The 26,916-nt window shown below is 40.0% G+C and overlaps 1 protein-coding gene across 4 annotated transcripts; it reads right to left on the bottom strand.

The window, feature by feature from the left end:
- Positions 1–5: 5 nt before the first annotated feature.
- Positions 6–26,276, bottom strand: LOC115217134 (nuclear transcription factor Y subunit beta). 4 transcript variants are annotated; one of them, XM_036507179.1, is made up of 5 exons: positions 26,115–26,276; positions 7,616–7,798; positions 7,300–7,555; positions 3,069–3,226; positions 6–334 (listed from the first exon to the last, which is right to left on the bottom strand). In XM_036507179.1, the coding sequence occupies exons 2-5, from the start codon at positions 7,788–7,790 to the stop codon at positions 150–152; spliced, it is 774 nt and encodes a 257-aa protein (XP_036363072.1). In that variant the 5' UTR covers positions 7,791–7,798; positions 26,115–26,276; the 3' UTR covers positions 6–149. The 4 variants fall into 4 exon arrangements, with proteins under 4 accessions (XP_036363072.1, XP_029642601.1, XP_029642602.1 ...); XM_029786741.2 differs by having other exon boundaries at positions 7,300–7,798; positions 26,115–26,274; XM_029786742.2 differs by lacking the exon at positions 26,115–26,276 and adding an exon at positions 25,351–25,482 and having other exon boundaries at positions 7,300–7,798.
- Between the last annotated feature and the right edge of the window lie 640 nt (positions 26,277–26,916).

Raw genomic sequence — 26,916 nt, 5'->3', positions numbered from 1 at the left:
AAAAAAAACTCTGTGTATGTAACATTAAATCTTAACTTTTTTGAGTTGATATTAAAAATAATTCAAGAATACTAACAGCAATTTTTAGATGAAACAACTCATTTGTTTTTAATTTACAAAATAGTTGGAAATGATCTGAATATGAACTGTTATTTATGGACTTCATTTTTTGCCATGTTGGCTTTCGCCCTCCGTTGGGCTGTTGCAAACTCTGAGTATTCAACATACCCATCGTTATTTAGGTCATCTTCTTTTAATACCATATCAACAATATCCGAGATCTCCGTATCCGACATTGTTCGAGCTGCTGCGGCATTTGCATCTTGGTGGTCTTCTGAAAGGGCAAGGTCGATAAATTCACAGATTAAAGATTAATTTTCTCAAAATACATTTGATAACAAAACACAATATAATTATAAATTAATTGCATATAATTTCATACACTAAATAATTTTAATTCACAGATTAAAGATTAATTTTCTCAAAATACATTTGATAACAAAATACAGTATAATTATAAATTAATTGCATATAATTTCATCCCAGCATGGCCACAGCTCGTGAGCTGAAACTAGATAAAATAAAAAATAAAATAAATAAAAATTTCATACACTAAATAATTTAAATTCACAGATTAAAGATTAATTTTCTCAAAATACAGCATAATTATAAATTAATTGCATATAATTTCATACGCTAAATAATTCTGTATAGATTTGGCATTTAAGAAAATAGTCTTTTTGGTAATATTCTGTATATCTTATTTAATGTGAACATACTGTAGAAAGTTACACAACTTTGGTATTCATCTCAAGAAAGCCACCAGCAGTGTTGGACAATTTTTGGGATCTTTTCGATTTGAACGGCAGTGTCATGAAATTGTCACCCATAATTATGACCCTAGTATCGATCTATTGCATTTCAATCTGTTTTAGAGTTGGGGGGGGGGGATCTTTTTTTTTCTTCTCAGAAATGTAAATAAACCCAATCTGTTTCTTAAATGAGGGACATATTCATACAGCACAGAATGTTTTTTTTTTACCTCAATAGACGTCAGTGATTGTTTGAAATTGCAGAAATTGAAGGGAAAAAAAAACAACAAATACCTACAAACTATAGAATTTTCTCAATAAAGCCAAGAGAAAAATGTTTTATAAACACATTCTACCAGTATACGAAGTTTAAAAGTGTTTAGTTACGTAGAAATTATTTTAAAAATCTACCGGTCAAACTGAAAAGATCCAATTTTCGTTCGCTATTGATATTCTTCTGTGCTTTTTAGTACAATATCTCTATATAGGATGCTTCCTTAAGATGAATAATGCAGTTGTTTGGCTTTCTACAGCATATGTTATTTTGAAATAGCATTGCTTCGATAGCTAAAGACAGTCTTTTTGATATTTAAAAACATTTCATTTGATTTCAACCGGACATGAATTCTTGAGGCAAATTTATTTCATTTGCCTAACACATTTCTATTCATTCCAACTACATTGTACTCCTGTAACATTTTGCAAGGTCAGGTATTCGACATCAATAAATTATTAAGAAATAGTGAAAATGCTATTTTCTAATTTCACCATACAATGATGGCGTGTACCTACCAAGAAAACCTATTTCAGCTCTGTCTCATAAATAAAAATTAATTAAAAAAACCATGTGATTGATTGTCTCATTAATAAACAAATATCTTTATCACTTTTCCAAACCACTCATTCATCCGTTTTCTCAAACTATTGTTCCTGAGGGGGTTGTCGTGGTAGAGTCCTCATCTCCTCCATAGCAACCACTATTACACTTTCCTGCGAGATTCTCTAGTTTCTGAGCCCCACACACCATATCGAGTGACGTTACTCCAGACATTTTCAGACGAACCCGGTTTTGGTTGCAAGGCATCACATAAAAGCACCTGTGTGGTGTCATGTAAAAGCACTCAGCACACCCTGTAGAGTGGTAGGTGTTAGGAAGGGCATCAGGCTGTAGAAACCATGCCAAATCAGACTGGAGTAAGGTGCAGCTTGCCAGCTAACTCTAGCTAGCAAGCTGCACCTAACTCCATGTTGTCCATGCTGGCATGGATTGGATGCTCTAGTCACACTGTCCAATCCATGCCAGCATGGACATCATCATCATTTAACGTCTGTTCTCTATGCTAGCATGGGTTGGACGGTTCGACCGGGGATCTGGCAAGCCAGAAGGCTGCTCCAGGCCCCAGTCTGATCTGGCAGTGTTTCTACAGCTGGATGCCCTTCCTAACGCCAACCACTCTGTGAGTGTAGTGGGTGCGAGGCTGGCAACGGCCACGATCGGATTGGTGCTTTTTATGTGTCACCGGAACGGACAACAGACATTAAATGATGATGATGATACTCTATCAGTCATTACCCAGCATTCATGACTATAAGTGAAGATAGGCACAAAAGTCTAAAAGAAGATAGTAAATTTGGCTTTTTCACCAACCTCTTCCGTCTGTCTCCCCACTTCTCTCTCTCAAATTGGTATATTACTGTGCCAGCTTCTGCATCTCTAGCATCCAATTCAGCTTTCTACCTGGCATTATTTGTGAACTAGCAGTATCGCCCGGCGTTGCTCGGGTTTGTAAGGGAAATAACTATATAAGCATTTTTAGAGAGTTATAGCCAAAAAATAGCAAAAAAATGCATTAAAAATGGGAAAAAAATTATGGTAAATTTTTTTTAAATCGTTGACTCATTGTAGACATTTTTAGAGAGTTACTTCCCTTATATAATAGCGAAAAAAATGATAGTAAATTTTTTTTTAAATCGTAGACTCATCGTAGATGCGCGCTAATACTCAGAAGGGCTCGATATGAATCACGACTATAAGATACCCGCTTTTGGTTAAACTGCACCGCAAAATGTGGGAGTAGTTAGGAATCTAAATCGTAGGAGACAGACAGCACACAACCTTACTTTTATATATTAAGATATAACCCTGAGGCACTCAAACTTCCCCACGCAGCACAGTGATGTTGTTCCATTTTAGAAAATAAATTCTCAATGTTAAAAAAAAATATTGTAAGATCATTGAAATCCTGTTATATTTACCTCTTTGGAAGTGAGTTATCGCTGAAGTAATTTCATTTCCATCTAGTTTATTATTGTCATCATAATCATGCAGTTTAAAGTAGTGAAACTCCATTTCTTCGTCTGTCATTTGATCAACAGGTTTGTGAGCGTAATCTTTCAAATGCTCAGCTATATGTCTAAAACAACGAAAATAAACATGCATAAGAATAACAAGAAGTGGCTTGGAATTTATTTTTACAAAAATCAACATTCAAGATTAACATGGTATTGTGGCGGACACCCCCACGTGAGAAGTGGGCTGTTCCACTACTGATAAATAGTAAACAGACACAGCAAACAGTGTCAGTCAGTGAGGCATACTGTTTGGGCTAGTCATGTAGACGATGAAATGCATCGTCAAAATGCAGGACATCAGTGGCGACAAGAATACCTCACACTGTACAATGGTGTCGTTATATCTGGTGATGAGGAAGTTAAGTTCATTTTTTGGCTCAAAAAGCAAAAAGCAAGGCCATGTAGGGGGACATGGAGATATGTACAGGGAGGGTGTTCATGCAAAGAGTTCAGGCCATTTCTGGTCAAGAGAGACTTTGAACCGAGTGGTCGTCGGCATCTTCACTAGCTCGTCCGGCAGCTTATTCCACGGATCCGCAACCTGGACGGAGAAAGCCCCTCTCCTTCGATTGAGATGAAATCGTTGCAGATAGAGCTTTTCGGAGTGACCCCGCAGCCGACACTCTGGAGCAGGAGTGAAGAACAGCTCTTTCGAGAGGTTACACTTTCCGCTTATGATGTTGTGAGCAAGAATGAGATCACCACGGCGTCGTCGTTTTTCTAGAGAATAAAAGTCGAGCGTCTTCAGCCTTTCTTCATAAGACAAATGCTTGAGACCAAGAACCATGCGGGTAGCCAGCTTCTGGACTCTTTCGAGATGATGTATGTCTTTGAAAAGATAAGGAGAAGAGGCACAGTGGAAGATAAGGCTAACACAGAACTATGAAAAATAATATAAATCCGTTTGAAGGATTTAAGTCAGTTCGCTATGTGTTAGAAGTGCTACAGGTAAACAATGTAGACTGGTACTACCTGTGGCATTCTAAGAGAAAAATAATTTTGTGTGGAGGAAGAAAAATAATGAGTCCATGTGAAGGATTTAAGTCAGGTTACTATGTGTTAGTAGCGTTAGCAATGTAGACTGGTATTATCTGCGGCATTATGAAGAGAAAGATTATTCTGTGTATAAGAAAAAGAAATGAAAAAAAAAATGTGTGAAAGAAGAAAAACAAAAATCTCAAAGGGGGTAGGTGTTGTGGCAGACATCCCCAAGTGAGAGGTGGACTGTTCCACTACTGATAAATAGTGGCCAGACACAGCAAAAAGTGTCAGTTGGTGAGGTATGGCGTATGGGCCAGTCACACAGACAACGAAGTTACGTCATAATGTGGGACATATCAAATGGTATATACACTGTTAGTAGAATTACTGTACATATATAGAATATATGGATTGAATAATGAAAACACTAAAAGTAACAATATGTTCACAACAAAAGGCAGCGAGCTGGCAGAAGTGTTAGCATGCTGGGCGAAATGCTTGGCAGTATTTCGTCTGTCTTTATGTTCTTAGTTCAAATTCTACCAAGGTCGACTTTGCCTTTCATCTTGTCAGGGTCGATAAATTAAGTAGTAGTTGCATACTGGGTTTGATCTAATTGACTGTCTCCCCTCATCATCATCATCGTTTAACGTCCGTTCTCCATGCTAGCATGGGTTGGACGGTTCGACCGGGGATCTGGGAAGCCAGAAGGCTGCACCAGGCTTCAGTCTGGTCTGGCAGTGTTTCTACAGCTGGATGCCCTTCCTAATGCCAACCACTCCGTGAGTGTAGTGGGTGCTTTTTATGTGCCACCTGCACAGGTGCCAGGCGAGGCTGGCAATGGCCACGATCGGATTGGTGCATTTTACGTGTCCCAGCACGGAAGACAGTCGAGGCGGCAGAGGCATCGGCCATAAAATTTCAGGCTTTGTGCCTAGAGTAGAAAAGATTATATTCACAGCAAATTCATGGCTCAGTTCAATTCTGATTGCCTGTTGATACTTCTAATCAGAAAAGATAAAGTAAGTGGTTTGTTTGTTGCACTTGCAAGATTGTGGTTTTGATTCCCAGACGGGGTGACGCGTTGTGTTCTTGAGCAAAGCACTTCATTTCACGTTGCTCCATACCACTCATTTGTAAATGTGTACCCATGGAAATTGGCCAACTGGCTCTATAATTCCTAGGTCTCAAGACAATAATGTCCAGGGATGATGCACTCATTAATTTCTTTGTTGAGGCAAGTGACATCAAAATTAAAATCAAATTTGATGACTGGCATCCGTGCTAGAGGGCTGTAAAGAGCACCATGCAAGTGTGATCGTTGACAGAGCGGCTAACCAGCTTCCATGCCAGTGGCACATAAAAGGCGCCATTCGAGTGTGATCGTTACCAGCTTCGCCTTACTGGCACTTGTGCCCCGTGCTAGTAGGGTGCTAAGAGCACCATCCGAGCGTGACCGTTGCCAGAGCGGCTAACCGGCTTCCATGCCAGTGGCACATAAAAGGTGCCATTCGAGCGTGATTGTTACCAGCATCGCCTTGCTGACACCTGGGCGCCAGTGGCATGTGTAAAAAGATTTGAGCGAGGTCGTTACCAGTACCGCCTGACTGGCCCCTATGCCAGTGGCACGTACAAGCACCCACTACATTCTCGGAGTGGTTGGCATTAGGAAGGGCATCCAGTTGTAGAAACTCTACCAGATCAAGATTAGAGCCTGGTTCAGCCATCTGGTTAGCCAGCCCTCAGTCAAAATCGTCCAACCCATGCTAGCATGGAAAGCGGACGTTAAACGATGATGATGATGAACGTGGTGAATTACACAAGCAGCTATGATAGCTTTACAGTATTTAGTTATGTCCCTTTGTTTTTCTAATTACCCCAAACAACTTTTTTTCTTTTCCTCCATTACAGTCACATCTCAGTTTACAAACACCTCTCATCACAAACAAATTGGTTTATGGACAATTTTTAAAACATAAACACTTCAAGTGGAGAATGGTGTCTCAAGTAACAAACACACGAGCCAACAACAACAGCTGGTGACAAGCTGGGAATACCAGCAGGAAAGAGTCAATTGCTGTCTAGCTTTGCCTCAGTGTACATCCCAGCTGAAATACACAATGGTTGCATGCCCTTCCTAAAGCCAACCCCTTCACACAGTATGTTAGGTGCTTGTTACATGGCACCAGTAGCAGTGAGGCCAGCATGTAACTTGCAAAACAAGACCCCTCTCAACCGAGGAAGAAGTAGCATTGAGGGTGTTTAGTGCCAGGTGATGAGAAGGCGGCGAACTGGCAGAAATGTTAGCATGCCAGGTGAAATGCATAGCCGTATTTCGTCTGCCGTTACGTTCTGAGTTCAAATTCCGCCGAGGTCGACTTTGCCATTCATCCTTTCGGGGTCGATTAAATAAAGTACCAGTTATGCACTGGGGGTCGATGTAATCGACTTAATCCATTAGTCTGTCCTTGTTTGTCCCATCTGTGTGTAGCCCCTTGTGGGCAATAAAGAAATAGGTGATGAGAAGTTAGAGTAATGGATAGAGGGACGAGAACAAGTGTCCTGCAGTAGAAGAGATACATGAGATACCTCTGTAGGTGAGAGAATGGAAGGAGAGAGAGAGGAGAGATAAGATGTTCTACTCTTACCCTTATTCCATCTGTGTTGTCAATAAACTTCTTTTTTTCTACTCTAGGCACAAGGCCTGAAATTTTGAGGGAGTGGGGGCCAGTCAATTAGATCGACCCCAGTATCATCATCATCATCGTTTAACGTCCACCTTCCATGCTAGCATGGGTTGGATGATTTGACTGAGGGCTGGCGAACCAGATGGCTGCACCAGGCTTCAATCTTGATCTGGAGCCTGGCGCAGCCAACTGGTTCACCAGTCCTCAGTCAAAATCGTCCAACCCATGCTAGCATGGAAGGAGGACGTTAAACGATGATGATGATGATGATACTGGGGTCGATCTAATCGACTGGCCCCCACCTCCCTCAAAATTTCGGGCCTTGTTCCTAGAGTAGAGGATGAAAGGATGAAAGGCAAAGTCGACCTTGGCAGACCTGATTTTGGAAACACATAAACCAAAATATGGTGGTTTTATTTGTAACTACATTTTTTTTTCTGTTACCGAAAATGTAATGGACAACTTACGCTTGATCATGTGAGTCGTCTTTGAAATTATGGCTATGACCATGTGTATGTCCATGTCCATGTGACCCTTGTGGCGGTTGTTGTTGTTGTTGTTGTTGGTACTGCTGGTTACCATGCTGCTGCTGCTGGTACTGTTGGTTAGAGGGAGGCTGTTGGTACTGCTGGTTACCAGAGGGTGGTTGTTGGTACTGTTGGTTACCAGAGGGTGGTTGTTGATACTGTTGGTTACCAGGGGGCTGTTGGTACTGCTGGTTACCAGAGGGTGGTTGTTGGTACTGTTGGTTACCAGAGGGTGGTTGTTGGTACTGTTGGTTACCAGGGGCCTGTTGGTACTGTGGAGGTTGCTGCTGCTGATACTGCATTTGTTGTGGAACACCAGTTGCAGGAGGTACACCGGGTGGGTACCCTTGATTAACATGGCTAAATACATGTACCCAGCATGAGCAGTAAAGTAGTACCCCAAATAAAATGCTGTCAACTTGAATTATCATTTTGTAATCTGTAAAAAAAAAACAGAAATTTTTTTAAATGAAATGTCTTTTTGAAATATATTCTTTTCACTAATTCTAGCCATACTGGAGCACTGCTTTCAAAAGGTTTAAATCATTTGTAATTAATCTTAATACTTTGGTACTTATTTTATCAATCCCTATTTATCAAATGCCTATGTCCACCCTGGGATATGACTCAGACATTGATTGATTGATTGATTGATACATACATACATATTTGTATATATAAAAGGCAGGATGTGTGTGTGTGTTTGTATGTGAATGTAATTTATGCATGTCCACAAATTAATTTTTTGTTAAGACTTTTGTTGTTTTTTGACATCAAGGAAAAAGTGTTTTGTTGATATGCGGGCAACACACACACGAACATGTATGCAATAGGTGTACGTATGTGTGTGTGTGTGTGTGTGTTGCCCATATATATATACCAATTTCAACAGATTTCGCCCAAATTTGACGTCAATGTTACTTACTTTGGTTTGAAATAAAGAACTTGATTAGCTTAATAATGCTAACTTAACCCTTTCGTTACTGTATTTATTTTGAGATGCTCTGTGTTTCTTTCATTTACTTTAAATATAACAAAGAATTTAGTAAAATAACTTAGTTATCATTATGCTAGTGTTAGGAACATAAATTGTGACTAAGGTTTGGTGGAAGATTTTAATTCAAAACTCAAGAAAACAAGACATTTATATTACAGGGCCAGAGCCAGTTTTAGCCGGGTTAGTAACGAAAGGGTTAATCCCAGGCCAAGCTGGGTTATACTGCTAGTATATATATATATTATATGATATTATATTATCATCATGATTTAATATCCACTTTTCCATGTCTTCATGGAATATGGAATTTGTTAATGCCCTTCCTGTCACTAACCATCACCTGTTTCTGAGCAAGGTAATATTTCCCCCCATGGTTAAACATCTTTTTCCTTGGAAGACTATTCTTCGTCCACTATTTCATGTTTGTATGGGTCAAATTTTTCGAGACAGTTTTTCTCTGGCCTGATGCCCTTCTAGTTGCCAGCCTACACTTGTTTTTAAACAAGGTAACAGCCTTGTGACTGAATTTGGTAGATGGAAACTTTGTAGAAGCCTGTTATGTGTGTGCGTGGGTGTGTGTGTAGGTGCATGGCCTAGTGGTTAGGTGTGTTGCACTCATGATCTTGAGATCATGGTTTCAATTCCCAGACTGGCTGAATAAGTACTGGGGTCAATTTTTTTCTATTAAAACCTTTTGCGATAATGCACCAGCATGGCCATAATCCAGAGAAAAATAAAAAAAATTAAGCAAATGTGCTATGAAATGTATATGCTACTGGGTTGAAAATTTATGCCTAAACTGACAAAGAAAGATCCATTTATGTCTAGAGTAAGATATATATGTCAGTAAAACAACAGTTTTGTTTGTCAGCCCAAGCAATTTTAAAACCAGATATAATTTAAAAAAAAAAACAAAAAAAAGGAACAATGAAGTATACATAAAACAAAACCATGACTGGAGTTATGAAATGCAATTTTCTAAACAGCTTGCTATCACATTTGAAGACCTTGAAGGTACATGTCAAAACAAGATTTTCTAGTTTAGAGTATGAAATGGAAAAGGGAACATGTAACACTTTTTTCGGATCTTTTCGGTTTGAACGGCAGTTTTTTAAAATAATTTCCACGTAACTAAACACTTTTAAACTTCGTATACTGGTAGAATGTGTTTATAAAACATCTTTTTCTCTTGGCTTTATTGAGAAAATTCTATGGTTTATAAGATATTTGTTGTTTCTTTTTTCTTCAATTTCTGCAATTTTCAACCAATCAATGATGTCTATTGAAGTAAAAAAAAACATTCTGTGCCGTATGAATATGTCCCTCGTTTAAGAAACAGATTGAGTTTATTTACATTTCTGAAGAAAAAAAAGATACCCTTCCCCCTACCCCTAACCCTAAAACAGATTGAAATGCAATAGATCGATACTAGGGTCATAATTATGGGTGACAATTTCATATGACACCGCTAGAAAAAACTGCCGTTCAAACCGAAAAGATCCCTTTTTTCTAGCTTATACTTGTTTCAGTCATTGGACTGTAGCCATGCTGGAGCACCTCCATGAAGGGTTTAGTCGCAAAAAATTTATCCCAGTATTTATTTTTAAGTCTGGTACATATTCTGTTGGTCTCTTGCTGAACTGCTAAACTACAGGGACGTAAACAAACTAACACCAGTTTCAAAGGACAAGCACAAAGACACACACACACCAAGATCATCATTCAATGTCCCTTTTTCCAAACTGGCATGGATTAGATGGTTTAACACATAAAGTGCAATGAGCCATGATCGTGGCCGTCAGGCACAACTTGTCGTTGTTGTTCTTAAGCAACAAGATGAGTAAGGGTGATTAGGTGATGGGCTAGGGCTTAGGGGCGGGAGACCCCAGACCTTGGGAAAAAAAAAAACTTTGGTTGTCTTGTTGTAGTTGAGGGCTCTTCGTTGACGACCAACACCACTGGGAGGTGGCCCTTGAAGTCGCTGGAAATGGAGATCTCCAGGTCCAAATTCTTTAACAGCTCAGGCACAGGTCGACACAGGCCACGATTATGGCCCAGATAGATGCCTTTAATTTATGGGTGTTTGTTGGGGTCAAATGTCCCTCAAATGCTCCGATACCCACCCCAGAATGCAAAAGGACTAATAGTTCAACTAATGACTTTTCAGGTGATGTAAAGCTTGCCACCCTTATATACTAAGAAGATATTTTAACTATTTTTTTGTTTTTTATGTATGCATGGTAATCTCATTTTCATAAAATGTGCTCAGCAGTCCATGCCATGTAAGTGCAAATCCCAGTGCTTTATGGGTTAACAGGAACTGAAGAGCCAGGGAGCTGTGCCAAGTTCTGTCTGCTTTGGCATAGTTTCTACTGGTGGTTGCCATTCCTAACTATTTCTTTACTACCCACAAGGGGCTAAACACAGAGAGGACAAACAAGGACAGACGAACGGATTAAGTTGATTAGATCGACCCCAGTGTGTAACTGGTACTTAATTTATCGACCCGAAAGGATAAAAGGCAAAGTCGACCTCGGCGGAATTTGAACTCAGTACGTAACGGCAGACGAAATACGGTTACGCATTTTGCCCGGTGTGCTAACGATTCTGCCAGTTCGCCGCCTTACTAACATTCCTAACACCACCCACTTTACACAGTATATACACATGCACATGAGCTTCTAACAGTTTCTGTCTACCAAATCCATGCACAAGACATTGGTCAGCCCAGGGCTATATTAGACAACACTTTCACAAGATGCCACACAGTGGGACTGAAACCTTAAACCACATGGTTGCAAAATGAGCTTCTTAACCACATACCCATACCTGCACCTTTATCAACACTTTTCATTAAGAATATAACTTAAAAGGTGGCGAGCTGGCAGAAACGTTAGCATGCCGGGTGAAACTCTGCCAGATCAAGATTGGAGCCTGGTACAGCCATCTGGTTTGCCAGCCCTCAGTCAAATCTTCTAACCCATGCCAGCATGGAAAGCGGACGTTAAACTCTTTACTCTTTTACTTGTTTCAGTCATTTGACTGCGGCCATGCTGGAGCACCGTCTTTAATCAAGCAACTCGACCCCAGGACTTATTATTTTGTAAGCCCAGTACTTATTTTATCAGTCTCTTTTGCCGAACTGATAGGGGGACAAACACAAACACACATACACATACATACATATATATATATATATACGACGGGATTCTTTCAGTTTCCATCTACCAAATCCACTCACAAGGCTTTGGTCGGCCCGAGGCTATAGTAGAAGACACTTGCCCAAGGTGCCACGCAGTGGGACTGAACCCGGAACCATGTGGTTGGTAAACAAGCTACTTACCACACAGCCACTCCTGCGCCTATGACGATGACGTTTTCTTGTGATCTGCCTCGCATTTACTTAGTATTGTCCTGGCCTTACCCACGCTCCTTTATTAATATACATTCAAATATCAAGTGCAGTCCCTTAAGCACACACACACACACACACACATTTTTTCATGTATTTGTTTTATGGCATCAAGTACAATTCCTCAAGCACACACACACACACACACACACATAACAAATTTGTTCAAGTGTTTGTTTTATGACCACCAGTATTTGTTTAAACAATGCTATAGGCAAAGCATTAGCTGAATAAGTTAAATACGTACAACGAATACACTGCAACCTGCCTCCGCCCTCTCTCTCTCTCTTCCTCTCTCGAGTGGTAGAGAAACGAAGGAAAGAGGCACTCAACATATTTAGTAGGACAGACATCACATATTTAATAACAGTTTGATTCGGCCGCATGCAACTTACATAAACCTGGTTTCTCAGGCTTAAGAACCTAAGCCTGAAGAGGAGCAAGGTTTTTGTGATGTACTTACAAATCTCCAAGTTGCATGGGGCCAAATTGTATGGTTATATACACAAGGGGTGGGGCTGAAAAGTCCCTTGTACTTTGTGAAAGAAAATACAGGTGGATCAGTTAATTGTGATTCTATACAACATATCCCCCTCTCAAATTCACACACTTATTGCAGCCATCTTCTAAGCCCTGTAAAAGAACTCTAAAGGTTGGGCCTTCCAACAGGCCTTTCAAAATACTGTTGAAGCCAGGAACTTTTCAGTACAACCTTGTGTGTGTGTGTGTGAGAGAGAGAGAGAGAGAGAGAGAGAAAGTGTGTGTGTGTGTGTGTGGCATTCTGCATCATGCATTTGAAAGGTACACACATGCTTTAAACAGGCCTCGTTTCTTTTTTCTTGCTTATTTCTTTCTTATTCTACTTTGATAAAGGGTTTACCTGAAATGTTAGTCTACTTCTTTTCTTTTTCCTTTCCCCGCACCCCCAAACTATTCACTGTGCAAGACTTTTTATGCTAATTTTTTTATATGTTTATATTTTGCTCACCTCTCACAACCTCTCCCATTCTCTGTCACTCTCATTCCCGCCATTCTATTTATGCCAGTTTCTACCTCATACACACACACACACATACGTATAACTAAGATTGTATCACAGTACTGGCTATCATCTTCAAAATGAGCAATTATTTCAGCCTTTAATACTAGGATTTTGAGAGAGCCTCATTTCATTAGGAAAAGTAGCCATAGCTCCCCTTGAATCATACCCTACAATCTTGGATAATGTGATAATGGGCCCACAACTCCTCAACAGGAATGCCTTTGGTTGTAGAGATTTACTTCATTAGAGCAGTCCTGCACCCTAAACTAAAACCCAGACAATATTGAGAAAAATAATAATAAATAAATAAGTAAAAGGCGCAGGAGTGGCTGTGCGGTAAGTAGCTTGCTAACCAACCACATGGTTCCGGGTTCAGTCCCACTGCGTGGCATCTTGGGTAAGTGTCTTCTACTATAGCCTCGAGCCAACCAAAGCCTCGTGAGTGGATTTGGTAGACGGAAACTGAAAGAAGCCTGTCGCATATATATATGTATGTGTGTGTGTGTTTACATCCCCGTAACTTAGCGGTTCGGCAAAAGAGACCGATAGAATAAGGACTGGGCTTACAAAGAATAAGTCGCGGGGTCGATTTGCTCGACTAAAGGCGGTGCTCCAGCATGGCTGCAGTCAAATGACTGAAACAAGTAAAAGAGTAAAGAGTACAGAGTAAATACATGGTTGTGTAGTTAAGGGACTTAGTTTGCAATCATGTGGTTTTGGGGTTCAATCCTACTATACAGCACTTTGGGTATGTATTTTCTACTATAGCCCCAGGCCAACTATTGCCCTGAGAGTGAATTTAGTAGATAGAAGCTGAGTAAAAAGCCTGTCTCCATCATCATCATCATCATAGTCATCTTTCATCATTTAACATTTGTTTTCCATGCTGGTATGGGTTGGACAGGCACCATGTCCGTTTGGCATGGTTTTTACGGCTGGATACCCTTCCGGATGCCAACCACTTTACAGCATGCACTGGTGTGCTTTTACACAGCCCTGGCACAAGTGTGCTTACGTGGCACTGGGGTGGGAGCTTTTTACATGGCGCCAGTGCCTGCGAGCCTGCCAGATAGGGAACACTCAGCTGGAGAGGGATGCAGGAGATCACGCGGTCATTAGCCTCAAATCGCCAGGCCTGGTCGGCGTTTGTGAGAGGCACAGCATTGAGGATGAATGAAGCCAGCTCAACCCACCCCGGGTGAATGCTGTAAGAAGAAGAAGAGGGATGCAGGGGACAGCCACAGTATGCAAGGACAACCATGGTTTTACTTAGCTCGACGTATCTTCCCAAGCACAGCAAACTGCCAGGGGTCTCAGTTTCCTGTCATCTCCTCTGCGAGGCCCAACACCTGAAGATCCTTTCTCACCACTTTGGCCAGTCAGAAAGTTACCATGGGTTTCACATTAATTATTGCTGTTAGCAATAGAGGTGACTCATCAGACCTGCTGGACGAAGGCACAAAACCCCTTTACTGATGGAGGTAAGAATAGAGTCTGGGTCAGCATGGTGGTGGTGGTGCAAAGAGACTCTGAAACAAAATTCTGTGGAATGAAAACCCCTTCTGGGAAAGATGGAGCCAGATCTCTGAATGGTTCCAGTTGTGCCCAAAAGGGGGCAGTTTATGTATGTTTTCCATTCACTAGTTAGTAAGCGGTGAAGCCCATGTCTCTAACATAAATTTTCATGAGTCCAATATACCTACCTATCTATATAATCTCGAAACGCATATGTAGCTAATCTGAGTCATGTGGATTCATTATATTTCTCTCTTTGTCTACGTAAAAAAGTGTTACTGTCTGGGAGATCTTTATGATAGTAGAAAAGGCATTTAGTCCCTATTTCTAAAATCTGATTCTTTACTGCCCACAAGGGGCTAAACATAGAGGGGACAAACAAGGACAGACAAATGAATTAAGTCGATTACATCGACCCCAGTGCATAACTGGTACTTAATTTATCGACCCCGAAAGGATGAAAGGCAAAGTCGACCTCGGCGGAATTTGAACTCAGAACGTAGCGATGGGTGAAATACCGCGAAGCACTTTGCCCGGCGTGCTAACGTCTCTGCCAGCTTGCTGCATGGCGAAGCTATTAGCTGACCTCTTGATTATAATTATGTATATAATTATAGAATATTTGTATATATATATGTGTGTGTGTGTGTGTATATCTACATATGATCATCATCCTTTAATGTCTATGTTCTATGCTGACATGGGTTGTACGCATGTGTATGTATGCAAGTATGTATGCATGCCTATATGCATGCCTGTATTCAATGGAATTTGTATTTTTGTGGTACCAGTGCCGGTGGCACATAAGAAAACCATCCGAACATGGCCGTAGCCAGTACCGCATCGACTGGCCTCCATGCTGTGGGCATGTAACAAACACCATCTGAGCGTGGCCGTTCGCCAGCCTCGTCTGGCACCTGTGTCGGTGGCACATAAAAAGCACCGACTACACTCACGGAGTGGTTGGCGTTAGGAAGGGCATCCAGCTGTAGAAAAACCGCCAGATCAGATTGGGCCTGGTGCAGCCTTCGGGCTTCCCAGACCCCAGTTGAACCGTCCAACCCATGCTAGCATGGAAAGCGGACGTTAAACGATGATGATGATGATGTATGTATGAATGCACACATGCACGCACGTACATACATATTTATTTGTCCCTCATCAAAGCTCGACAACCAGGATCGGTTTCTTTATGTTCCTGTAACCTAGCAACACGGCAAATGAGGCTGGTAGACTAAGCCCTAGGCTTAAAAAATAAGTCCCGGGGTCAGTTTGTTCAGCTAAACCCTTCAAAGCAGTGCCCCAACATGACCGCCGCAGTCTAATGGCCTGAAACAAGTGAGAAGTAATAAAGAGCAAAAAGGCGACGAACAACCTGATAAGTAGGTCTTTGCTTATTTACAGGTGCGACTAACGACTAACGAATGTCAAATTAGTATAATGAACAAGAAAAGAGTAAGAGAAGCAACAAGCAATCAGAGAGGAAGGGAGGGAGAGAGAGAGGCTTTCAGACAGAGAAACTGGTGGCCTTTGTTGTTAACATTCAGGTGAGTAACAAGTGTGAGTAGTACCTGTTGGATGGGACTACTATCCTCCTCTGATCTCTCCTTAATAAAGGAAGCAACCCCTCTCTCTCTCTCTCTCTCTCGCTCTCTCTCTTTCCCTCTCTCAGAATGTCAACTTACAATACATGTAGCTTGTATGCTAAGTCAGGTGGGAGCAGATTTTTGTTAAAGCTAATTACACTAAGAATCCAACTGCTAATTAGTACTGGCTATAAGACATGCGCACACACACACAAATATATATATATATATATATATATATATATATTTGGCTGTGTTGGCTGCTATTTCTAGCATGTAAAAATTACCTGTTAAAAGGTAGTTTTCTCTTGTGTTTAAATGTACACTTTTTTAAAATATGAATATATATATATATATACGACAGGCTTTTTTCAGTTTCCGTCAACCAAATCCACTCATAAGGTTTTGGTCGGCCTGAGGCTATAGTAGAAGATATTTGCCCAAGGTGCCACACAGTGGGACTGAACCTGGAACTATGTGGTTGAGAAGCAAGCTACTTACCACACAGCCACACCTACACCTCTGTTAGATTATATACACATATATACATGCCTCAGCATGGCCAGAGCTCATGAGCTGAAACCAGTTCAATTCAACTCAATATGTGTGTGTGTGGAGGAGCGGGGTAGGTGCATGTAGGTTTGGTAGAATAAACAAAATAAATACAGCTGAACATGTGTAATATACATTGTAAATTAAACACACACACACAAAACAGGCTTCTTTTCAGTTTCTTGTTTCTTTATTGCCCACAAGGAGCTAAACACAGAGGGGACAAACAAGGACAGACAAAGGGATTAAATCGATTACATCGACCGCAATGTGTAACTGGTACTTAATTTATCGACCCCAAAAGGATGAAAGGCAAAGTTGACCTCGGCAGAATTTGAACTCAGAACGTAAAGACAGGCGAAATACCTATTTCTTTTCTACCCACAAGGGGCTACACACAGAGGGGACAAACAAGGATAGACAAAGGGATTAAATCGATTACATCGACCCCAGTGCGTAACTGGTACTTAATTTATCGACCCTGAAAAGATGAAAGGTAAAGTTGACTTTGCCAGAATTTGAACTCAGAACGTAGGGGCAGATGAAATACTGCTAAGCATTTCGCCCAGTGTGCTAATGTTTCTGCCAGCTCACCGCCTTTCTTTTCAGTTTCTATCTACCAAATCAATTCAGACGGCTTTGACTGGCCTAGGGCTATAGCAGAAGGCATTTGGCAGGAGTCTTGAAATGGGACTGAACCAGAAGCCAAGTAAATGGGAAGCAAAATTCTTAACCACACACCCATACCTGTGGTTATATATACATATATGTAAACACATACACATCAGTGACATCAGGGCCAATCTAAGGAAGCATGGAAAGTGGATGGTGATGTATGCAAACATGTGTTTACATACAAGTACACAGATACACAGGCAGGCAGGCAGGCACACACACACTTAAATGTGAATGCGCGATATCTTTGCTTAGCCAAGGCTTTCAATAAAGATTGCAGGATGATACGTCACAAACTTCATGACCTCAGCATCTGGTGGTTCTCTCAGATATGCTTCAGTCGTGCCTCCAGCCATTCTTACCACTTATGTTGATGATACAAAAGTAACACAGACCCTGAGGATAACAGAAAACTACAGAAAACCTGAATGTAGGGTACATGTGCACCGGGAAAAAACCCCCAAAAACATGCAGTTCCTTGCTGAAAGATTTCAGGCATTCTGTTATCAGTCCACAAACAGACTGCAATCAGAATACACAGAACCAGGGGGTATTGGAATCTTGGAGTCACAGTCAAAGCATGATCTGGGAAACCACAGGAGTAAAGATGCAGCATTCTGTGTGCATATTATTAAGATGACAACAGTGTGCAAATGACTAGCTGGTTGGATTCTGAGAGTTGAAAAGGGAAACCACACTGGTCCTGTGAAGAGCATTTATTTTCAGTTGCTTGTCCCAATTATGGTCTCCACAGAGCATCAGACTAACAGCTGAGTTTGAGACAAGTTCATGCTGTTATGCAACAAATGAGCTACAGGCAGAAGCTAAAAGAACTGTCATCATCGTTTAACGTCCGCTTTCCATGCTAGCATGGGTTGGACGATTTGACTGAGGACTGGCGAACCAGATGGCTGCACCAGGCTCCAATCATGATCTGGCAGAGTTTCTACAACTGGATGCCCTTCCTAACACCAATCACTCCAAAAGTGTAGTGGGTGCTTTTACGTGTCACCGGCACATGGGGCAGTCAAGCGGTACTGGCAATGACCACGCTCAAATGGTGTTTTTTATGTGCCACCTGTACAGGAGCCAGTTCACTGGCACTGGCAACGACCTCGCTTGAAGATATATATATATATATATATATTATATATATATATATATAGACACACACACACATCCATGCTGGTGCTACATATAAAGCATTGAGGCTGGTGCCACATAAAAAACAATCAGTACACTGTGTAAAGTGGTTGGCATTAGGAAGGGCATCTAGTTGTAGAAGCCATACCATATCAGACAAGTGGTGCTGGATGCTTCTCTCTGACTTGCCAGCTCCTGTCAAACCATCCATCCCATGCTAGCATGGAAAATGAATGATGATGATGATTATATATATATATCCATATCCAACTTTACTTGAATGTGTTGCTTTGAATGCCATAGGCTGTGGTAAACGTCCTGCAAAATCATCTCATATAGACAGTCATTAGGTGCTACAAAAAGCCCAGATTATATCAGTAGATGATATAAATATCCTGAACACTGGTGGATGGGACTGTTGTATCACATGATTTCAGCATAAATTGTACTTCGTCAGCAGTAGGCTCCCTATCACTGAATGCCAGATCAAAAATCCACGAAACAGATGTAGTTCAACATAGACTAAAGGGGTCAGTCATATTGCAAAAACTGGCAGGTTGTGTATAAATTAGCTATTAGTGATGGAAGCAACGTTTGTAATGAATATTAATTAACACAACCCTCCCTTCCTTTTCTAAATTAAATTGCTGATAAAGCTGGAGCATCATCTCCTAATCTAGCAACCATGTCAGTATGAATGTCATTGGGGGCTAAACCCCCTTTTCTGTGCAATGCCAAATTTTGTCTGTTTTCAAGAGAAGTCGCTTCTAGATACTTTCGATGTCTTCTTTGAACAGTCAGAAGTTAGTTTAGTTGGAAAGAAACAATGCAGTTATTAATGAGATGAACTGAAATTAAAGCATGCAAGATTTCACAGTTCTAGCATCACTCCTTCAAAGTCAGCTTATAAAACTTTTCAGCCCATCCTTGTAAACTAATAATCAACCCCAACAGCAGTAACCAGTAAGGCCCACAGCCACTGGCTGAAACAAGTGATCATGTATACACAGATCATCATCACCATCATTGTCGTTTAACGTCCGCTTTCCTTGCTGGCATGGGTTGGACGGTTTGACTGAGGACTGGTGAGCCAGAAGGCTGCACCAGGCTCCAATCTAATCCGGCAAAGTCTCTACAGCTGGATGCCCTTCCTAACGCCAACCACTCAGAGTGTAGTGGGTGCTTTTACGTGTCACCAGCACGAGGGTCAGTCAGGTGGTACTGGCATCGACCACACTCAAATGGTGCTTTTTACGTGCCATCTGCACTGGAACCAGTCCAGCGGCACTGGCAACGACCATACTCGGATGGTATTTTTTACATGCAACCAGCACAGGAGCCAACCAGGCGACACTGGCAACGATCATGTTCGAATGGTGCTTTTAACATTCCACTGGAATGGGTCCCAATGTATATATATATATATATATATATATATAATAATTATATATATTGTGCATGCATACATATATATCATCAACATCATAATCGTTTAACATCCGCTTTCCATGCTAGCATGGGTTGGACGGTTCAACTGGGGTCTGGGAAACCAGAAGGCTGCACCAGGCCCAGTCTGATCTGGCAATGTTTCTACATCTGATGCTTTCAGACCTTCACAGTTTTATTACGAAGAACTGAACTGAGTATATTTGATGTTTGTATTGTTTCTTTTTTTCACTGATTAAATTCATGTCGACCTTCCCGCCAAAGGTTTATTGACTGTTAGTATTATGCCTGAACAAATCAATATGTGGCTGCTGAGGCACAATGCTGATGATCAATAAACTTTTGGCGGGAAAGTCTACCTGAATGCAACGAATATATAAGAAACAAAACAAATACCAGGTATAGTCAATTGAATTCTAGATAATGAAACTGATGACCTAGAAATGTTAGATATGGATTTAGGAACACTATTGATTCAAACCAACTAATAAGTATGAAAATATGAAAAATAAAAGATAAAACTTGAATATGGTCATGTTATTTAATGAAGCATACATTAAAAAAGGCTGCTTTGTCATAGTTTACATCATGACACAGATTTCATTTGTAGCGTAGACTCTATATATATGTGCATTCGAATGTAGCAGGGACCAACAGGCCACTGTTTGTATCCTGTTGCATCCACTACATCAATTGGTTGGTATTGGCACAATTTGTCTCCCAATCTGTTGTGCCAACTGACCATAGATAGCCAGTCAGAGACTTTAGATAGCCATCAACAGGCAAATGGTCAAGAGACAGCAGACAACAGAGAGCCACATATTTACAGTAGCCGAACATAAACAGACCCGACCGAATGACCAATACACACACAGACACAAAACATGCCCGGTTCTACCTCATCACATCGACACAGTATTTTTCCTGTTCATTTTTTACTTCACTGACTCGAAGCAAGCTGGTAATGTCATGTAGTGGCTTTCCTTGTGTACACAACACGTAAATACAAGTGTCAATTAAACAAATTATTTAAACCACAATCCGATGCTTTCCCATTGTTTTCCTTTGATATCATCCACATGCCTATTTCATCTGCTACCTCAACATCTTTTGCTACATATCCTGCTGCACATCTAACCAGATTAGACCATCTATTCTTCTGCTTTTTGTGGAAAGGATGCAGTCTGTTGGTCAGGCAGTTCACCTGTTGCTAATACTCTCCACATGGAGATGGGATCTAAATTATTGCAACTGTTGATGTGCAAACCATGTACTGAGGCTATGGCATGTATAAAATTTCCTGGATGGTGAACAGGTGCAGCCCCTGATTGTAAGGCACATCTTTCCAGTAGCTCATCTTTTTGACAGAGAAGTAATCCTGCATCAAGCAAAGATCAGACTGGGTTCCTGACATCTGGAATGATGTCAAACACTCACCATCTCCTGGTGGAAGTTCCATGCTAGTAATATTTAGAAGATTAGAAAGAAGTTCTAGATATCAACAATAATGAACTGGTAGGTCAGTTCCAGAGAACTTTCAGGCCAGAAATTCAGAATAACTTCCAAAAATCTTTGGTTTGTGCTATTGAATACAGTTCTGTATTTAAGAGATGAGGAATTATTTACATTTGATGGATATTTGTCCTCATCTTGTTTGTTGTCAACGCAATATTTCGGCTGATGTACCCTCCAGCCTTCATCAGGTGTCTTAGGGAAATTTTGAACCTGGGTTCTCATTCCTAAGATATTTTTTGATGTTATTATTATCATTATTATTATTATTATTATTATTCAGGTCACTGCCTGGAATCGAACTCAGAATGCTCTTAACCACTACAGGCATATGGCGTAGTGGTTAAGAGCATGGGCTACTAACCCCAAGGTTCCGAGTTCAATTCCAGGCCTGAATAATAACAACAACATCAAAAAATACCTTAGGAATGAGAACTCAGGTTCGAAATTTCCTCAAGACACCTGATGAAGCTGAAACGTGCTAACAACAAACAAGATGAGGACAAATATCTGTCAAGTGTAAATAATGTAAATATTGTGCTATTGAAGGTAACTACCAGTTTGAGATAAACTCTGCACATGCAGAAGAGCCATGAGATGGGTCTGTCCAAGATATTTGCAGTGGGTTGAAGCCATTCTGCAAGCATTCAATCTGTGTCCAGAATTTACTCCCTATTTTTATCTTTTTTTTTAATTTCATTTTGTGTAAATTTTTATTTTTTTATGTAAAAGCAGTCTTTATGTCTCCTACACTCAATATTCTAATTGCATATACAAGAAATTATCATCTTTATTAATAATAATGATGATGATCATCATCATCGTTTAACGTCCGCTTTCCATGCTAGCATGGGTTGGACGGTTTGACTGAGGACTGGCAAACCAGGCTCCAGTCTTGATCTGGCAGAGTTTCTACAGCTGGATGCCCTTCCTAACACCAACCACTCCAAGAGTGTAGTGGGTGCTTTTACGTGCCACTGGCACAAGGGCCAGTCTGGTGGTACTGGCAACGACCTCACTCGAATGTTTTTACACATGCCAAGGGCACAGGTGCCAGTAAGGTGATGCTGGTAACGATCCCGCTCGAAAGGTGCCTCTTACATGCCACCAGCACGGAAGCCAGTCAGCCGCTCTGGCAACGATCATGCTCAGATGGCGCTCTTGGCACCCTACTCTGGCAACGATCACGCTCAGATGGCGCTCTTGGCACCCTACTAGCACAGGGCACAAGTGCCAGTAAGGTGACGCTGGTAACGATCACACTCGAATGGTGCCTTTAATGATGATGATGATAATTTCTGGTGGGCTGGCTGAATTGTTAGCATGCCAGACAAAACGCTAAGTGGAATTTAATCCATTGTTACATTCTGAATTTGAATTCTGTCACGGTCAATCGACTTTGCCTTTTCTCCTTTTGTGATCAACAAAATAAATATCAGTTGAAGACCAGAGTCAATGTAATCAAGTTGCCCCTGCCCCGTAAATTTGAGGCCCCATGCCTATAGCAGAAAGGATTACTATCATTAAGGCAACAAGCTGGCAGAATCGTTAGCGTGTTGGGTAACAGCATTTCTTCTGACCGTGTCCCGAGTTCTAATCCCACCCAGGTCAACTTTGCCTTTCATCTTTTTCAGGTCAATAAAATAAAGTACCAATTAAGTAGAGAGGGGAGTGATATGATTGACTCGGCCTTCTCTCCTCGAAATTGCTGACCTTGTGTCAAAATTAGAAAGACTTATTTTTACTACTACTACTACTACTACTACTACTACCACCACCACCACCATCACCGTTGTACAGATCCCCCGCTTCCCAGCTCCACTTCAATATTAGGTTTTGTTTGGCCTGCAAGACATAGCAGTGATGTCAGTTAAGTCACGTCACAGTCCGAGACATACAACAAATAGATTTAATGTCAAGGTCATTTACTGCAAAGCCCTTGGCCACTCAATCATGACCGACTTGGGGGCTACAACAACAATATATGCATTACAGAAACCTTAGAAAACTAACTTCAAAGCTGGTCAAATTAACAACCTGTACGGCAAAAAAAAAAAAAAGAAATTAAAAAAAACTAACAGATGTTTTCTATTATAAATTCTTAGCTATTGTTTTCACACATTCTCACAACTGAAAGTATGCCAGGTCACCAGATATACTTCTTTAAAATGAATGCTGTCCTGAGAAAGTAAACTCATTCGACATTTGTGTCTCACGTATGTGACACTGAAGGTCTTTCGGTTGAAATAAAAAGCAAAGCAATAATTATCGAATTACAAATCAAAGTCCTTTCTTTTCTTTTTCATTTTTGCTGCCTTCATTATTTTACACCTTTAAAAAAATATAACATATCACTATGTAGATGTGCCGTTATTCTTTTACTTGTCTCAGTCACTGGATTGCGGCCATGCTGTGGCACCACCTTGAAAGCTTTAGTGGAACAAATCGACCCCCCCCCCCCAGTACACATTATTTTAAAGTCTGGTACTTATTTAACCGGTATCTATTGCCGAACCGCTAAGTCACGGGGAAGTAAACAAACTAACGCCTTGGACAGTTTATTTAAAGTATTGTACTTATTCTATCGGTCTCTATCGCCGAATCGTTAAGTTTATAGAGACGTAGACAAACCGGGGGAGGTAAAGAATGCGTAGACCACCCGTTTTCGGCGTAACAAAACCCCTAACCCTAGACACCAGGTGTACGTATTCTTTACTTTCGCCGACAAACCAACATCTTGAAGAGATTAAGGCGATCAAATCGACTCCTGTTGGGTATTTATCAGTTTTTTTGTCAGGCTGCTAAGCTACAGAGACGTAAATTAACCAACACCGATTGCCAAGCAGTGAAAGACACACAAGAATATCTCCTGCGTAGTGTCAGTCTAATAAATTTATTCATAAAGCATTGACTGGCCCAGGGCTACAGATGAAGATATCTACTCGAGGTGCCGCGCAGGGGAACTGAACCCGAAACGTGATCGCAAAGCAAACGCCCGAACCGCACAGACACGGGTTTAGCAGCTTGCAGGGAATATGATCGTATAATAAATATTCATTTCATCTATTTCAAAAAATCGATCTCTTATATAGCACCCTAAAACTCTTTTGGAAGGAGGTTAGCCATCAGCCCTAAATCCCAAGATCCACCTCACATCTTGACCGACAATATATATATTATATTGATTCCCGAATTTCAAGAAATATTCGTCGCTTTATACAAACCTACAGGTTGTGTAGGGGTTGCAATATGATCGTGTGCAGTAGCATAATAATTTACTAGTACTTATAATATCCACATGTGAGGATTAATGTTAATCTCCAAGAAGGTTTATCCTTCTAAAATATCAACCGGTATATTCATGCTACGTTGGTTCTCTCAGATCCAACACACACACACATAATAAACACTGAAATAGTTTATTTTTTGCGATTAAACCATTTCTATGTGTGTCGTTTTCTTCATATAATAAAGCTGACCAACGTCACGGCAGTAATTTAAGGTCAAGCTGAAATCATCGGTTCTGTTTCGATTCCCAGTTGGAGCTATCTATATAGGTTATGTAGTCAAGGATCTTTGCAAATACATCCCCTAAAAAAACAATCTTCGGTTTTATATTCCAAAAAGAATTAGTGGTTATGTTCTTACTCGGAACTATTTAATAACATGTCTTATTTTTTTGTATTATGCCCGATCTGCTAAACCGTATGGTGCATTAGTAAACAAAATGTGCAGATGCTCTGTGTTGAAATATACATTTTGGAAGACCGGTTGTGTGGATATGGGAAATGTCTATTAATTATGTCAGACACATATATTAATTCCATAAGATGTATGTTACTCGAGGAAATTACCAAAATATGACAGCTTAATCGTTCGTCTGTAGAAATAAATGGTCCCACAAACTAGATTATACACAGGCAAGTTTAGATAACGGGAAATGTAACTAACGGGGTGTGTAAAATGTCTAAATGAAATTAATTTTACAATCACAAAATATATTCTCAGTCAGCAAAAGGATCCACTGAATCCCTACCAAGAACAGACTAGGAAGAAATAAAAAGGGTAAAGGACATTTCAATACGAAATCAATACATCTAGAAAGGATTACCTGAAAGTGAATTGGAAAAGTAATCGAATATCGAACACAATCACATGTGAAATATTTCATGGAAATGTTCTATAATATAATTCTTCTCTTTTTTTCAAACTTAATTCTTCCGGTTATTCCTAATTGGTTATGTCTAAAATCAGCAATATTTGTCTACAAACGGTTCAGTTCTTCCTATTTTCTTTTAATAATACAGATATGGAAAACATCGATCTGCCGTTAAAGACGACATATGGCAAGAAAAAGATGATCAGAAAGACCAACAAGGATAACCGAAATAGATAAATTATTAGACATTTCGTGCAATTATTGCTAGTTTATTGTCGTATTCTTGTAATATTTACATTGGTTGACTGGGTTTATAACAAACGGGGGAAAGTAAACATTAGATATTTAAGGAAAGCCGTAAATCTATGAATATAAAGCGGCTGGTGTGACTGGTTTAGATATAATTCTTAATATTATAATATATAAGGTGTTTATTTATTTATTCTGCAGCAGCACAGGGAAAGCCAACATTATAGAATATTTAATAATAATATTAAAAAGAAAATATATATCTCTGATAAAATATAATAGAAAATAAGAGACAGGTAGATGGGGAAGAAAACGGTAAAACTTCAAAGGAAATTTCTGTCCATGAGACGAAGAGAATATAAGAAACGAGCTGTAAGGAAATTCGTGTCGGTTCTATAAGGGTTGTTTTAGGAAAATAAAAAGAGTAATTTCATATGTTAATATAAATATAAATTGCCAGCACCAACCTGTTTGGGTTAAATAGTGAAGTCAGAGAGCGGAGAGAGAGAAGGGTCAGTTTAAATGATGATTTGTCATGTCAACATTCGCAGAGAGCCTCGGGTCACATCCGGTGAGAAATGTTTTGTTTTTTCTTTTGCTTCTTATCACGGTTTTTTATTTCTTTATCACGGTTTTTTGCCTTTACACGAAGAAGTCACTTCCTAATAATAAACAAAAGGGGGAATCGCTATTTTAGTTCGATGACTGGTTTTTTCGTTAAGACAAGAGATCATTCGTTCTTGGTACGTAAAATCCAAACATTCAAAAATTTTGAGAAATATTTCTTAGGCCAGTAAATGTCGAATTTAATAAAACCGTTTTCTTGCTTTGTTTTCTGATGTGTTTAAAAAATAAATTAAAAAGTTCTAGTCTAAGGTTAAATCAATCGTGTATAAAATATATTTTAGTAAATTTTTAAATGATATCCTACGAACTCGTATAACATTTTTGTTTTTCGTTTGTCCTGTGTTGTCCCATTCTGTGTAAGATCGTCCTGATCATAATAAAGATTTCATTTAATAAAACCGTAAAATCACTAATCAAATAATTTGAGATAAATATAAACGAAGTATAAAAATACAAAAGAATGTGTATGTGGTACAATGGGTTTTTGTTTGTTTTTTTAAATAAAATTTTCGAATACTTAGATTTCGAAAGATCTCCCAAAACTAAATCTACGCAATCGTCCGGAGAAAATGTGAAAGGAAAAAAAATGAAAAAAAATCTATTTTCTAATTGGTCAACGACAAGCATCGCGTCTGAAGTTAT

This window comes from Octopus sinensis, linkage group LG11, assembly GCF_006345805.1.
Source record: "Octopus sinensis linkage group LG11, ASM634580v1, whole genome shotgun sequence".
Lineage (NCBI taxonomy): Eukaryota > Metazoa > Mollusca > Cephalopoda > Octopoda > Octopodidae > Octopus > Octopus sinensis.
The sequence above is the reverse complement of the archived record's forward strand: the minus strand, read 5'-3'. Positions and strand labels throughout refer to the sequence as shown.

Coding starts and splice junctions, on each gene's coding strand:
- LOC115217134 (XM_029786741.2), bottom strand. CDS start 7,790: ATGATAATTCAAGTTGACAGCATTTTATTTGGGGTACTACTTTACTGC. Junction 3,227..7,299: donor GACGACTCACATGATCAAGC/GTAAGTTGTCCA, acceptor TCGTTGTTTTAG/ACATATAGCTGAGCATTTGA. Junction 335..3,068: donor GATAACTCACTTCCAAAGAG/GTAAATATAACA, acceptor TTGCCCTTTCAG/AAGACCACCAAGATGCAAAT.